Here is a 15,870-nt window from a genome sequence, read left to right as displayed (position 1 = left end):
GTCGGAATTAGGGAGAAGAAAAGGGAGATACGAGATTGTAGGGAAAGGAGGGGAACCGAAGAGACAAAGAGTGTGGACAATGCAGAGGCAATAGAATGATGGAGGGAAAAAGGTGCCAGATGAGAGTGTCAGATAGATATGGGGAGAAGTGACAGCGGCAGGGGAGGAGGGACCAATGCACAGGTGACAGCAGATGAACCTGGTCAGAGTGGGAGAAACAAAGAAAACGATACAGAGGGTGCAGGAGAGAGAGCGGAAGGAGAAGTAACAAGTGGGATAGACAGAGAGAGGTGGTAATGCGGAGGGATGGGGGAGAAGAGGCCGCCAGAGCAGAATACAAAGAGAAAGAGAAAGAGAGAGAGAGAGAGAGAGAGAGAGAGAGAGAGAGACCTGTAGAGTGGGTGGGAAGAATAGTGTGACCGAGGCACAGTGGTGGGAGGGAGCGTTAGAAGCCCAGTAAAACACGTGTCTGTTTATTGGAATACACAAAACGTCTGCTGAGTACGAGCACAGCGTGCGACGTACTTTGAGCCTGAGGCCGCTCTGTGATGGGGGAGAGGGAGGGGCAGGTGTGAGAGGCGCCATGACAACAAAGAATGCAGGAAAAGCAGATGGTGCACGCACGTGCATTCATGCTTGTGGCCAGGAAGCAGAGGCTGGGTGGCACTTTTGAGCTCCCCTTTACAAAATGTCGCGGAACAAACGGCGCATGCGCTGTTTTAGCTCGACGTAAAAAGAGAGATGTACTAGACTTCCCTATTGGTATTCTGTGGTGCCATCCAGGTACAATATTTTCTTTTGTGATGAAATGCTGCATTATAAAGATTTCATTTGTGAGGCTGCCAGGTCAGTAATGACCTCACTGTTGGCTAAATTAGATCATGTTTATACTGTTTATCTTAGACACTTTTAAAGAGGAGCCCCGGGCGCACTGGATAGTGCACGGCTCGGGGCACCTCTAGGACGCAAACCCACTCGGAACACCTGCCCAAGCGGGCAGGAAACAGGTGAGCCCAACCCCACGGGGAGGGTAGTGGGAGGGAGCAGGATCGAATCACGAGCTGAAAAGCGGGGAAATCAAATGCGGTCCGATGTGATCTTTAGCACGACGGAGGAGAGCTGCAGCAGAGGGAGGGGGAGGGAGGCGAGAGCGCGACGGAGGAGGGCAGAGGGAAGGGAGGAGGCGAGCGGAGCCGAGCAGCTCCTAAGGAGGCGAGCAGCTCCGAAAACACCACCACGTTTCTCCGAGGCAAGGAGAAAATGCCTTGGAGAAACGCACGGCCATTTTCGGATTTGGGGGCGTGTTTTGCTGTGCTGAGTGACGGATGACGTCACTGTCTCAAGAACAGCAAAAATTACGCCCCCAAATCCGAAAAGGACGGGGCTACATCGGAGTGATGGATCTCTCCTCCAATGGCTGGCCTCCGTTTAGGAAGCCAGCCAATTGAGGAGAGGTAGAGTACAGAGGCGGGTTCAAGCTCCATACTCAAAATCATTAATTCTCTGACCGGAAGCTGGCAAGCCAGCATTTCCGGTCCGAGACCTAAAAAGGTGCCCTCAGCCCCACGACACCTCAGGCACTCTGGGGACGCAACCAACCCCGCCCGCCACAACTATTTAAGTTTAACCCCTTCCACACTCATGACGAGCTGGGCTCGTCATGGTGTAGCCTCCTCATACACTGATGACGAGCCCAGCTCGTCATAAAACAATACAAATAACAAATTCCCAGCACAGGAGGGGAATTGCCTTAGCAGCCATGGAGTTAACTAATTTGATTAGCAGTAATAATACTTTCTCCTTGGACTACTATTGTATTAACACTTTGAAATCGTCACACATCGTCTTGCTGTTTCTACTGCCTTTAGAACTATTTTGTTTTTAGTTTCTATACTATACAGCGCACTGATAACCGTTTAGGTTTTGTTCGTGCTCTATAAAAAGTTTCAAAAAAATGGTTGCTCTTTCATCGAACCAAATTCAACCAGTCCAGCTTAGCAAGAATACCAGTTTCATTATCACACTAATTTGTTGAATAACCACATAGCATGCCAGTGTGCCCGGGCTATCCACCTGTGTCTCAGTTCTGCATTCATATTAGGTGATTACCGCACACCACTTTTAGTTCCCTATCCTTCAGTGTATGCTGTAGTTCAAAACTTTTCATTGTCTTACTGTCCCTGATGTGGAGACTCGCATCTCCTAGCCTCATCCGCTTAACTCCTTCAGGTTTTATTCTCAGTAGGTGCTAATCTTTTTCTCCCACACTGAAATTAAAATGTACCTACGGTTAAACTCTTCTCTTCTGATGTCTTCTGTACTCTTGCACGATCTTTCTTAGGCCTACATTCATTTTTACTTAGCTGTAATGTTTTTATTCCCTTAACCCCTTCGATGCTGGTGACAAAGCCAGCTCGTCATGGGCGTTACCTGCGCTGCGCGCATGACGAGCTGGCTTTGTCACGTAACGCGGTTAAACTATTTTTTCTTTGGTATTGATATTAAGGCCCAATGCATCTGTAATTTACATTAGATTGTAATGTAATACTGGACCCAGTATACCATGAAGAAAGGGGGGGGGGGGGGGGAGACGATTCCGGGCCTTTTGACTACTACGCTCAACAAGCCACTAAGTATTAATGCAGCGTCTGTAAACAAAGGAGAGTTTGAAACTACAGGAAAGGGGGCTAAAGCTGAAGTGAGCTATGGGCTTGGATCAGTAGCGAACTCACCTACCAGAGTACTATTAGAAGATCGTAGGGAGGCTGTTAGCAAAGTTATCACTAGTGTCCAGTCCAGCCCAGGAACTAACTCTCCAGTACTCCACCAAGGGGGAGGATATTCTATTGTCACTTGGAATATTGCTGGTTTAGCGAGTAAGATCAATTTGCAGGGATGGCTTAAAGATACCCTGGCTTAGCTATTTAGTTTAAACCTATGGGGACTTATTTGACAGATCTATCCCGGGTAATTGTAACGATTTACCGTCCCTGTCAAAACAGGAGTTGAAAAGTACCTTTATGTCCCATAAGATTGAACATAGGATGGAAATAGTCAGGAAACAGACCACGTACCAGCTCTACCATATGTACATCGATACGATGGGTATCTCCTTTGTTACAAGATCTTCCCATCGCTATGTATTAACAAGAATGAGGTTAGGCTTAGTGCACCATCTGGTGGCGTTCCCCATCATGAAACCGCATCCAGCCTCCTCTTGTCCCTGCGATGGGATTACAAAGCAGAGTACTTTGCACTTCTTACTCTTATGTGACCTGTTTTTGTCTTTTAGAATTGCGTTTCTTGAACCACTTTTTAAAAATATGAGGCCAAAACCATTAATGCTGCTATGACCCTATTATTTGCACTTGAAGAACCTGAAACTTGTTTTTTTACTGCTACATTTATCCTGAGTTCAATTAAGGCTAGGAAGAGTATGTCGTTTTAATGTAATTTACCAATCCCCATAATGTTGGAGTCGAACAGAATGTCTAAAGCACGCTGCACTTTTTATACTGTATTTGTGATTTGGTTTTTATCAACGTGACCTTATTTCTTCTATAATGGGTCAGTTGTCACATTAGGATCAAGCTCGTTATATATGAGTTTTATATTGTGAAAAGTGTAAATTCATTATGTGTTTACTGTTTACATGGCGATTATATTCTGATTTCTTAAAGCTGCTATGTGTTAATAGCTAATTGTTTACACCGGGTTTTATGCCAAAATGTATGCACTTTAAATTGAACTTTCGGATGTTATGTGTTTTAGGTCCTTTTATAAGGAAGTTTTGTCAAATTGCTCAAAGTTGATTGTTCACAGTAAGACCGGTGCCATAATGTATGATCTCTAACTAAACCATATTTTGCACGCCTTTTAAAATGGATGTTGATCTTAATGAATTGTTATTAATCTGTCAAGTGTAACCTGTGTGCTTTTATGGTTATTTGTCCCAACCGAATAAAGCTTATTTTGAATTACATCTGTAATTTAATTAATGGTGCATTTGTTCTGTACAACAATTTGCAACTGATTTAGTAATATAAACCATCCGCATATTTTCCTGTATTTACTTTTTTTCTCCTTATGTTTCTAAATTTGGGTTGGCATTTATATCTAAGCAATGCCCCAATGGTCAGCGGGCAAGACATGGATATTGATGTCCACTTAATGCTTTAACTCTGCCATCTCTTTTGCTTTTTCTGCTCCAACAGAGGCTGCTAGTCGATCCATAGTCCAGTTTCTGGAGATAAATCAGAGTGAAGAGACGAGTCGTGGTTGGATGTTGCTCACAGTGATCAACCTATTGGCCTCTGCTGGGCAGGTTAGTGATTGACCACAACATTCAATATAGTATTTTGGTGCAACTACAGAAAAATGGTTAGTTTCAAACAGCTTGAGAAAATCTAGGGATCGGTGGATAGCCCTGATACATTGCGACCATATTGGACAAAGGTAAGAGTCCTGTCCCCCTAGTTTCTGCTGTTAGTAAATACTATGTGTGTCTAGATGTGAAGCAGGCATTGAGTTGTACTGGGCTGAGGCTGTTGTCACCATCCTAAATGCTGCTATATTGCTGGGAGTAGAAATCTTATTTTTGCTGTTAAAGTAGAAAATATGTTCTTTCAGATGCTAACAGAGCTCAGTAACCCCAAAATTGGCAATGAGGATGAAATCTGGATTGTTCCACCGGAAGACCAAGTAGATGTCAAAGTCACAAGTGCGGGTTTGTTTGGGAAATTCTGGAAGGTGCCTCTGATGGGGTTTATCTAAGAGCAGTGTATATATATATATATATATATATATATATATATTTTATTAAAGAAGTTGACAGACAATTTACTGTTATTCATAGAATCCCATAATGCAGGTTACAGTTAGCATCGTATTAGGAGTCAAGTTCAATTAAAACATATAGATTACACATTTTTCTCCCCATCCCCACTCTTCTAACTCCACCACAGGTAACACGCAGATCTCTCCTCTGTTCAAATTCCATTTGGACCACTTACTGTCCCATTTCTTCAGGCACCCTCTCGCAATGAACACTTCTTTCTCAGCAATCATACACTTATCAAGCTCTGTCTTCCATACCGCTACTTCAGGTGGCCGCACTCCACCCCACCCCCTAGCAATTTCTCTTTTAAATAGTGTGAAGCTTAACGTTGCAAACTGTTGGACCGTCTCCGTAAGATCTGCCGCCTCCCATATGTTGAGCAGGTCTAGTCATGGCGTCAAGGTAAGTGTCTTTCCCAGGGCGGAATGCATATATGTTGTGATTCTGTCCCATTGGCTTTGCACCATCGGGCATTCCCATATCATATGGTAAAAGTTAGCTGACTGCCGGCAGCGCTTGAAGCAGAGATCATCTGGCCTAGACCCAATCCTTGTTAGAGTAACCCCAGTCAGATATGAGCGGTGGAAGATACAGAGTTGAATAAGGCGGAATCTAAGTGTTGGCAGCCTCTCTGGGAGACATTAACGCTTGCCTCCAATCTTCCTCCTCAATTACCCCTAGGTACCTTTCCCGTTTCTCCTCAAGCTGTCCGAAAGAGTCTGGCATATTATTGCTAAGTTTCCTATAGGTGAGGGAGATCGCCTTGGTGTGCAACTGTCCATCTAACAAATGGTCATCCAAAGGAGAAGACTCCGGTATGTCCACACAGCTAGGGAACGCCGCCATCAAAGCATGTCCTATTTGTAGATAGCGAAAAACCTCACTGGGCGCCAATCGGTAAGTCTTCTGTAATTCTTCTGTAATTCTTCAAACCGAATAATCTGACCCTTCTTAATCAAATCACCCGCCGTCAAAATACCAATCATGTCCCATTTATCGAATCCCAGGTGATGGCAGAGCATACCCAGCTTCTGTGAATACCACAGCGGCGTCATTCTAGTGAGCCTGTCTGTCCAACCTAAACGAGAATTGGTCAATCTCCATATCTGCAGCGTGTGTTGAGAGGGGCCTACAAACTGCTTTCTCCTTGTCCTAGAGTAAAGTGTCCCAAGATAGCCAGATCTATCCATCTGATATCTATCTAGAGCACATGCCAGATCCTCCGGGGGGGGCGTATCTCCACCTATTCACATTTACCAGTTGCGAGGCCCAGTACTACAATCGTATATCAGGTAACTCGATACCTCCATCATACCATCCCTTCATCAGTTTCTGAAGCGCTATCCTCTGGGCCTTCCCATCCCAGAGCAGTGTACGCACCTCCCACTCCACTGCATTAAAGTAGGCATCTGGAACTCTATGTGGGCAGTTTTGTAAAATATATAAAAACCGCGGAAGAGCAAGCATTTTAAAGAGGGCAGCACGGCCAACCAATGACAATGGCAGGGATCTCCTGATGTTGGACATCGGCTCGCAACCGTGTCAACAAGGGCGCTAAATTGCGACCATAAAAGAGGGCCGGATTTGTCGTGACAAAGATTCCTAAGTATCTAAAACCTTCCTCCGCAACCATCAGAGCACAGTCTGTTGGAAGCGTACCCTGAATACTTTCCAATATTTGTAAAAATATTAAGGACCATATGAATGGACCTGTAAGGGTTTGCAAGATATAACACTATATCATCTGTGTAAAATGATATTCTATCTTCACAATTATGGGACCACGGCAGACCCTTGGTCATAACATCCCGCCGTATCCACGCCGCCAATGGCCCCAGCATAAGCGCAAATAACAGTGGCGACAGAGGGCAGCACTGTCTGGTGCCCCTGCGGAGAGAGAACTGCCTGGATGTGTAGTTGTTCACTCTGACCGGCCCCGATATGTCCGAGCAGTTGTATATTTTTGACTGTGATGCCATTTGTGAAAGCCCTCACTCTGCTCAGTGGATGCTGTCAGAGTGAAAGAAACCATTAGAACACGCTGTCTAGTAAGGGCAATAACTGTCGGCTTGCTAGTGTGCAAATGATAGAATGTGCCCAGCAATGGTGTATGGGTGGCCACGTGGTTACGCTGAGATCCGCACAATCAAGCGATTTTATAGTAGATTTTACCTGGATCAGTTTCCCTTTAGAACGACAGTAGGCTGTTGGTAGAGTGAGGGGGAACATCATGTATCTCAAAAACATTGTTGTGTCAGGAATAGTTAGGTGATGCTATATTTTGCCCCATCGAGTGCCTAGGAATGGCTTGTCTGTGGCCTATTTTGCAGGGATAGGGGCTTAGGAGAGTGGTTGTCTGTTCTAGTTATGAACTAGTGATGGAATGGGATCCTCCCTATTTTATTGATGATTGGACTTGGAAACAAATGGCATGTCGTTAGCTCAAGGTTTGTGTTGAATAGTGTTTTAAGTCTCATACGAATTTTAATTATTTTTGTAAAATGTAAAACTGTACTTGATGTAACTTCTTTAGTTTATATTCTGTTGCACACTGTGGTTTTAAATTTCTGCATGATTTTGTATCCAATTATGCATCATATCGACCCTATGGAGAATCTCACATTTGAAGCAGTTTGAGTAAATACTGTATCCTTCACTGTACTCCCCAATATTTGCTAAGCCTCGTGTGTAGTGTGAATTTGTTATACGCAGAAGGGTATGCAGTTCCTAGCGAACACTATAGGTCGACGTGCAGTGGGTGTGTAGTGGGTCACACACTTGAGGGCAGGAGGAAGTTTCCTCCTTTCGGAAAAGAGACCCCCCCCCCCCCCCCCCACCCCCTAACAGTGAGGTGTCATGCTTCATCATCGGGTCTGCTCCTAATTGGGTCGGCGCTGCAATACCAGATCGGTGCCCGTAGCGGGGCCATTTGGCGGAGATCTTTATTTCCTTTGCCTTAAGGTGCCGTGCCTGTAAGGGCCCTAGTGAGAGTAGATGTGGAGAGTGTAGACGTGAGGTTAAAACAGGAAATAGCGGTCCACCTAGAACTATTTTAATGATTGTGGTCACTATCCCGATTAAAAAACGTGAAAGGTAGCGCACCCCTGTTATAAGGTTACAGGATTGTGCGCATTAGCGTCAACATGCCACTACTTCAATTAGAAGGCAATTCTTCAGGACCTAATGGAGATCTATCCTCACTTTTTGGTGGTGGTACACAATTAAATAATAAAGTGACCACCCTTAGAGCACCCTAAAAAGTGGTACCTGTAGATCAATGAAGGTCCAGGAATACTTTCATAGAATTTTGATATGCTAAAAAAAAAAACCAGACCATTAGCCTGCAAAAGGTCTGTGAAATGAAATGAAAAGAAAGTGAGTTTTATAAAGCGCATTACTACCCGGAGGCCTCGTAGCGCTGAAACCTGCCTCTGCCAACCTTCCATACCACCCACATTTCAATAGATGACTGAATCCGCAGGAGCTTTTACTCCCGTCGCCCATTTCTTGTGTGTGAACCCAAAGCTGGGTTCACAGACCCAAACTCTCCGATTTGCTGCTGGCAACTTTAAAAGAAAATAATGTTGTGGACATGGTGAGTTTGTGTCCTAGGGTGGAAGGGGAGCGTCCTCTGATGGGATCAATAACCTCACTTAGCAAGTCGTCAGTGATGTTAAATTTTAGGTCATAAGCATTCCATTGCAGATTCTCAAGTTATGATTATTTTCCTTAACCGTAATTGGCGAATTGTAATGCTTTTTAGATTTAGGTTTGTAACCGTAGGCTCTGTGACTTTTTCAACGAATTTCTCAGTTTCTAAAAAAAAATTGTATTTTATAAATATTCCAACATAATTAAACTTTAACTGTAGTTTTTCATTAGATTTCTGAACTTTAAAATAAAATGTAATTTATTATCTATTGTTGTGTGTGAAATATATTATATTTACATTGTTTTTCCGTCGTCAGTCCGTTTGTCATGTCTTGCTGGAGCCTACTAAAGCCAAGAAAAATCCCATCTGAATACTGCATCGTCACGTTGTGCCTAGAACACTAAATATGCAAACCCGGCTGTTTGCTTTCTCCCGTGCATTGTGCTGCCTGAAAACCACAAAATATTTAAACAGGCATACAGTGCAGTTGCTGTCTGTTATTTCTCAGCTCATATGTAAAGCTTCCACAAATCGCCAACTTCAATATTTCACAGTTTTATGTTGTTCTTTGGTTTTAAATTTGCCCTATTCTTTCTGGGGTAGTTGGTAACTGTTTTTTTTCTTTGTTTTGCAGAAAACTGTGGACTGCATGACCACGATGTCACTTCCCTCTACGCTTGTTAAGTGTCTGTACCTGTTTTTCGACCTTCCACATGTGCCTGATGTAGTGGTTGCAGGGACACAAAATCAACTGCCGCCCGAAGACCGCCACGCGCTCCTTCAGAAAGTGTTTGTGCAGGTGGGGTCAGCGGATTGGAGCAAAATAATCAACTGTTGTCTCTTGGAGGTGTCATTGTAGGTCTTTACTTCCTTGCCTCTGGTTTATTTTAAAAAGGGAAGTCACTTGCATATCGGGGCCGTTGCAAATCCAGAATCCAAAGTGCCTACGTTTACCATTCTTGTGAAAATCTTCTAGACCGTGACAAAAAAGAAGGCAATTTGCCAGGGTGAAAGGCAGTTAAGTTATTTTGGGGGTTGTAACGGTTTCCAAAACTCTTGTGTATACTCTACAGGGTAGTACAATTCCTCCTTCCAAGATAATAACTGAACACGGAGGCACATGTCGCAGTCCTTCCAGCCTGTTGAAGCCTTGTGTCTTCTAATGTTTTTTATAAAATGATCTGATTTGAGGTTTTGCAGAATACAAGATGGAATTATAGTATTCAATTAGTTTACATTTCAGCATCACAATGTAGTCCTCAATGCAGTCAGATCAACGAATCTCCGACAAACCCCCCACCCCGTGCTCTCGTATCAGATCCCTTACCTTGATCCATTCTGGGTAATAATAACTCTCCCCCTGTCATAAGGGCAACAAGACTTCCTTGGCACCACTCTATTGGCTCCTCCGGAGGGGACACGCTCAGGAGATCCTTTAAGTCTGATAGCGTGGCCGCCCATGGCTTCAGGTCATCTTCCAGTTTATCATCCCTACTGACATATTTCATACGTATTTCTTAAGCGGTCGCCCATGCAACATCTCTAAGCCAGTCTTAGTACCTCTGCAGATCTGATCCCAGGCATTTTATTGTTATACAGCATTTTGCTAACAATAGACTGAGTCAAATAAACTTCATAGTAAGTTTTATAAGTGTGGGGGAGGGGATCAGCGTCTGCAATACCTGTTTCCATTGTGAGTTGTATATCCCACCCAGTAGCCCTATTTATTTATTTCAGCACAGGATGCAAATAGCGTGTCAGAGCTTTACAGGATCAGACCATGTGGATAAAATCCGTCTCCAATACCCCTACATTGTGGGCATCTAGCGTGGCGGGTCTGATATATCGTGTGTAGAGTCTTGGGAGAGGTTGTTGCACATAGTTATATTGCAATAATTTAAACCTGCCTTTGAAACTAACTGCCTTCACTCCCTCAAGTACCCGTATCCATTCTTTCTTTGTCATGGGGTCCTCCAGAACGCCCTCCCATTTATTCTGGATTTGAAGCTTTTCAGTTGGGTTGTCAGCTCTCTGGGCCTTATATATTTTAGAAATCAATCTGCGTCCTCCTGCCATGTTCAGTAGTGTCACCAGGGTATCGTAGTGCCGTGGTGCTCCTGGGAAAGTCAGCCACTGGTCCTGAGCCGCAGCTGAGATCTTTGCATATTGCAAATATTGTCCCTCTTCTAGTGTAAAGGACTTTGTAGCATCCTCTCAAATAATAAATCTTTCCGCAGTGTATAGATCTTCTAAAGTGTTACAGCCCCCGTCTCTCCATTTTTGACCTGACATGGATTCTGCCATTTTTAAAAAGGGATGGAGGGACCACAGATGCTGAAAAATCCATGAGAATTTTTTTAACATCGCCATTTTTAGGTCGAGGACTGTAGGCTGCGCTTGCGCAGTTTGGTCAGAAGATTTAAGGTTTCTTAGAATGGGGGCATTAACCCACCCCTCTTCTCCATTGGCTGGCCTCGTAAATGCTGGCCAACAAAAAACGGCACTGCATGTTTTTATCCACCTTAGGATAAAGTGGTTGTATCGAAGTCTGGCTGCTGGCTGGGCTGAGATTGCCCAAATTGCTTTTTTGAGAAAAACAACTGGGAGGGACTGCTAGTTGTTTCTTTGAAGTGTTAAGTAACTAATCTGCTGACTTAGAGGAGCTAAATGACCCACCCCCTAGGCCGAGGTTGCCGTCCAAAGACCTAATGGTATGGCTGCTGCCTTTCATGAGCCACCATCCCTTGCTGACGAAAAGCAGCTTCTGGGCATCTTAAACAAGCAGAAAAACAAATAATGTCCGAGTGATCTGATTGTCCCGTCCCAAGGTACCTCCACTGCTTAAAGCAGGACTTGGGCTGCATTTGTGAAGGCTATTATAGGCTTTTTCTGCAGGCAACACTTCCGTTTGGAGTTGCACTTTAAAACTTTCGGTATCGTTCTCGACGTCACATTTGTTCTCCTTTTATCGACATAGAGAGGATTAAAGACCGGTTCAGCCGTACCCACATTGGAAACTGAGAAGTGATTGCACGGGGTAACTAAAGTATTCAAGTTTTATATTCCTGCAGCTAATTTCCGTGGGATAGCCTGTTTTTTATTATTAATACATGGGTCATGTCGTCAGGCTTGGTAGCCAAGATACACCAGAGTGAGGAATTTGACCAACTTAAAAAATGTAGTAGAACAAAGTAAGTCCCCTGGGTTTACTGTCTCTACGGTGGAAGTTCATGACCCGCGCAGGTAAGAGGTGCTTGAATTCCCATGCCGTGCGATGTTTGGAGGGCTGGGGGAGGGGGTGCTGTGTGGGGTGCAGGGTGCTGTGTAAGGTGAGGGGGTGCAGTGTGAGGTGAAGGGTGCAGTGTGAGGTGAGGGGGTGCTGTGTGGGGTGAGGTGAGGGGGTGCTGGTTTTTAAAGTGTGTTTCTCAAAGGCCTGTTTCTATATAGTGTGCACAAAAAACGGCACTGCATGTTTTTATCCTCCTTAGGATAAAGTGGTTGTATCGGAGTCTGGCTGCTGGCTGGGCTGGGTTTGCCCAAATTGCTTTTTTGAGGAAAACAACTGGGAGGGACTGCTAGTTGTTTCTTTGAAGTGTTCAGTAACTAGTCTGCTGACTGAGAGGAGCTAAATGACCCACCCCCTAGGCCGGCTTGCCGTCCAAAACCCTGATGACATGGCTGCTGCCTTTAATGAGCACCATCCCTGGCTGACGAAAAGCAGCTTCTGGGCATCTTAAACAAGCAGAAAAACAAATAATGTCCGAGTGATCAGACTGTCCCGTCCCAAGGACCCTCCACTGCTTAAAGCAGGACTTGGGCTGCATTTGTGAAGGCTATTATAGGCTCTTTCTGCAGGTCACACTTCCGTTTGGAGTTGCACTTTAAAACTTTCAGTATCGTTCTCGACGTCACATTTGTTCTCCTTTTATCGACATCGAGAGGATTAAAGACCGGTTCAGCCACATCCACATTGGAAGCTGAGAACCGATTGCACGCGGTAACTACAGTATTCGAGTTTTATATTCCTGCAGCTAATTTCTGTGGGATAGCCTGTTTTTTATTAATACATGGGTCATGTCGTCAGGCTTGGTAGCCAAGATACACCGGAGTGAGGAATTTGACCAACTTATAAAATGTAGTAGAACAAAGTAAGTCCCCTGGGTTTACTGTCTCTACGTTGGCTGTCATCCCTGGCATTCGGGTGTTTTTAGATACTCCTCTTTTTGTGTTTCCAGTGTTTGCAGCAAGCACACGCTATAGCTAGTTGAATGCATGGTGCCAGGTAGCGTTGACTCTTAGAAATGTCATCGTATTCTCACTAATCCCTCGACAGTTTCGTATGAGGATGCACATCAGAGAGCAGGCGCTGCTCCTGAGAGTCAGGTTTCACATCTCTGCCTCTACAGTGAAGCAGACAGCAGCTAATCGGCGAGCACCCCTGAGAGAAAGCTCTCAGCAGCTCTGTCTGCACCAGGCAGGCTCCATCTGGTCAGCAGGCTTGACGCATGGCTAATTGGCTCTAGGCGGAGCCCGCCAGACCTGCGAGGGCCCGCAGGTACAGGACTGCACCTACCAGCCTTTGGTAGTGATTGAAAGCTTTTGATGATTTAAGATTGTTCTGATCAGGCCAGGTTGTATGCCCCCCAATGTTCTTTCCTGCCAGATATAACTACCCATTAGAAATGCTCTCTGTGTGGCGCTCTGTGTGTGGGTCTGTGTGTGTGTGTGTGGGTCTGTGTGTGGGTCTGTGTGTGTGGCTCTGTGTGTGTGTGTGGCTCTGTGTGTGTGTGTGGCTCTGTGTGTGTGTGTGTGTGTGGCTCTGTGTGTGTGGTTGTGTGTGTGTGTGTCGGTGGCTCTGTGTGGGCGGCTCTGTGTGTGTGTCTCTGTGGCTCTCTGTGTGTGTCTGTGTCTACAACTCTTACTACATACTTACTGTAGTACTAAATAGCATCTACTGTATAGTACTTACTGTAATACTGTACTACGCACTCTCTGCTACACTCTCTACTACTCAACATAACTCACTCTTTACTACTCACAGTTTACTGCTCACTCTTTACTACGCAAACTTTAAAAATAACGCTTTGTGTGTATGGCTATACATGTATGTGTGTGTGGCTCTGTGACTACTATTCACTGTTTCACTCTTTAATTCTCACTATTACACTATATACTACTCACTCTAATACTCTACTAAACACTCTCTACTAATCTACTAAACACTCTCTACTGCTCACTCTAATACTTTACTACTTACTCTACAACTCTTTGATACTACTATCTGATGGCTTTAGTAATGAAAAAAAATGCTCTGGGGTACTCACTATAATACTCTGCAAAACACTCTACTACACACAATTTACTATGCGCTATTGCTCACTCTTTACTACTCACTCTCTGATATTCTCACTACTCACTCTACTACTTACTTTACAAATATCCAATACTCTATACTCACTGTACTACTAAATATCAACTACTCGCTACTACTCACTCTACTACTAAAATACTTTCTCAACAACTCTCTAATACTCCCTACTAACATTAGTACACACAAAAATACTTTACAGTACTCACTATAACACTCTATTACACACTCTTCTACACACCCTTTACTACCCTCTCTACTACTCACAAATACTCACTGAGTCACTCTTTACTACTCACTCTCAAGTATTATCAATACTCCCTCGAATACTTACTATACGACTCCATAACACACTCTACTCACTGTAATACTCAATATCAAATACTCGCTACTACTCACTGTACTAACTAGCATCTAATGCATAGTACTTACTGTAATACTTTACTACACACTCTGCTACACTCTCTACTACTCAACATTACTCACTCATAATTAGTAATTATACTACTCACTCTTTACTACTGAAAATAAAAATACACTTTGTATATGTAAGGGTGTGGCTGTGCATGTAAATGTATGTGGCTGCAGGACTCTTTACTACTCACTCTCTCACTATATAATACTCACTCTTTCACTTTTTACTACTCGCTCTCTAATACTCTCTTTACTAATAACTCTCTCCTACTCACTATCAACTACTCACTCTACTACTCTACTACTTACTCTGTGTGTGGGTGCTAATACAATAGGTCTCACATATGCAAGCAATTAAGCTATTGGCAATGTAAATGACAATGCCATTTATTGATGATTTAAAATAAAAAAAAGTCATGAGCAATGCCAATAGCTCTACCTTTAATATTGCATTGTAAATTTTTGTTTTTGTTGCAGCTGTTAATAAAAGGAGACAAGCACTGGCGTTGCCAATAGGTCTCGCAGTAGGAAAGTTGGAGCTATTACAATTGCAAATAACAATGCCTTTTATTTTGCATGTTAAAAACATAAAGGGCTTTGTCATTTAAAAAACCAGTATCTCCAACTTTCCTACTACGAGACCTATTGTGCACTGCACAGTGTGTGTGAAAGTGGCACTGCGTGGCTGGGTGGCGTTGCGTGGCTGGGTGGCGTTGCGTGGCTGGGTGGCGTTGCGTAGTTGAGTGGCGTTGCGTAGTTGAGTGGCGTTGCGTAGTTGAGTGGCGTTGCGTAGTTGAGTGGCGTTGCGTAGTTGAGTGGCGTTGCGTAGTTGAGTGGCGTTGCGTAGTTGAGTGGCGTTGCGTAGTTGAGTGGCGTTGCGTAGTTGAGTGGCGTTGCGTAGTTGAGTGGCGTTGCGTAGTTGAGTGGCGTTGCGTAGTTGAGTGGCGTTGCGTAGTTGAGTGGCGTTGCGTAGTTGAGTGGCGTTGCGTAGTTGAGTGGCGTTGCGTTGCGTAGTTGAGTGGCGTTGCGTAGTTGAGTGGCGTTGCGTAGTTGAGTGGCGTTGCGTAGTTGAGTGGCGTTGCGTAGTTGAGTGGCGTTGCGTAGTTGAGTGGCGTGGTGTAGTTGAGTGGCGTGGCGTAGTTGAGTGGCGTGGCGTAGTTGAGTGGCGTGGCGTAGTTGAGTGGCGTGGCGTAGTTGCGTGGCGTTGCGTAGTTGCGTGGCGTTGCGTGGCGTGGCGTTGCGTAGTTGCGTGGCGTTGCGTAGTTGCGTGGCGTTGCGTAGTTGCGTGGCGTTGCGTAGTTGCGTGGCGTTGCGTAGTTGCGTGGCGTTGCGTAGTTGCGTGGCGTTGCGTAGTTGCGTGGCGTTGCGTAGTTGAGTGGCGTTGCATGTGTGAGTGGCGTTGCATGTGTGAGTGGCGTTGCATGTGTGAGTGGCGTTGCGTGGTTGAGTGGCGTTGCGTGGTTGAGTGGCGTTGCGTGGTTGAGTGGCGTTGCCTGTGTGAGTGGCGTTGCCTGTGTGAGTGGCGTTGCATGGTTGAGTGGCGTTGCATGGTTGAGTGGCGTTGCATGGTTGAGTGGCGTTGCATGGTTGAGTGGCGTT

At 44.7% G+C, this 15,870-nt stretch overlaps 1 protein-coding gene across 4 annotated transcripts in view; it reads left to right on the top strand.

The window, feature by feature from the left end:
• Positions 1-15,870, top strand: part of WDFY3 (WD repeat and FYVE domain containing 3) — a 2,050,643-nt gene that overhangs the window by 430,689 nt on the left and 1,604,084 nt on the right. For all 4 annotated transcript variants that reach the window (XM_086961876.1, XM_086961875.1, XM_086961873.1 and 1 more), the window contains exons 6-7: positions 4,215-4,324; positions 9,124-9,288. In XM_086961876.1, coding sequence (XP_086818002.1) covers positions 4,215-4,324; positions 9,124-9,288 — 275 coding nt within the window. The remainder of the gene's footprint in view (positions 1-4,214; positions 4,325-9,123; positions 9,289-15,870) is intronic.

Source organism: Lissotriton vulgaris, chromosome 3_1 (assembly GCF_964263255.1).
Source record: "Lissotriton vulgaris chromosome 3_1, aLisVul1.2, whole genome shotgun sequence".
Classification (NCBI taxonomy): Eukaryota; Metazoa; Chordata; class Amphibia; order Caudata; family Salamandridae; genus Lissotriton; species Lissotriton vulgaris.
Note: the sequence above shows the minus strand (reverse complement) of the source record. Positions and strands in the feature narration are given on the sequence as shown.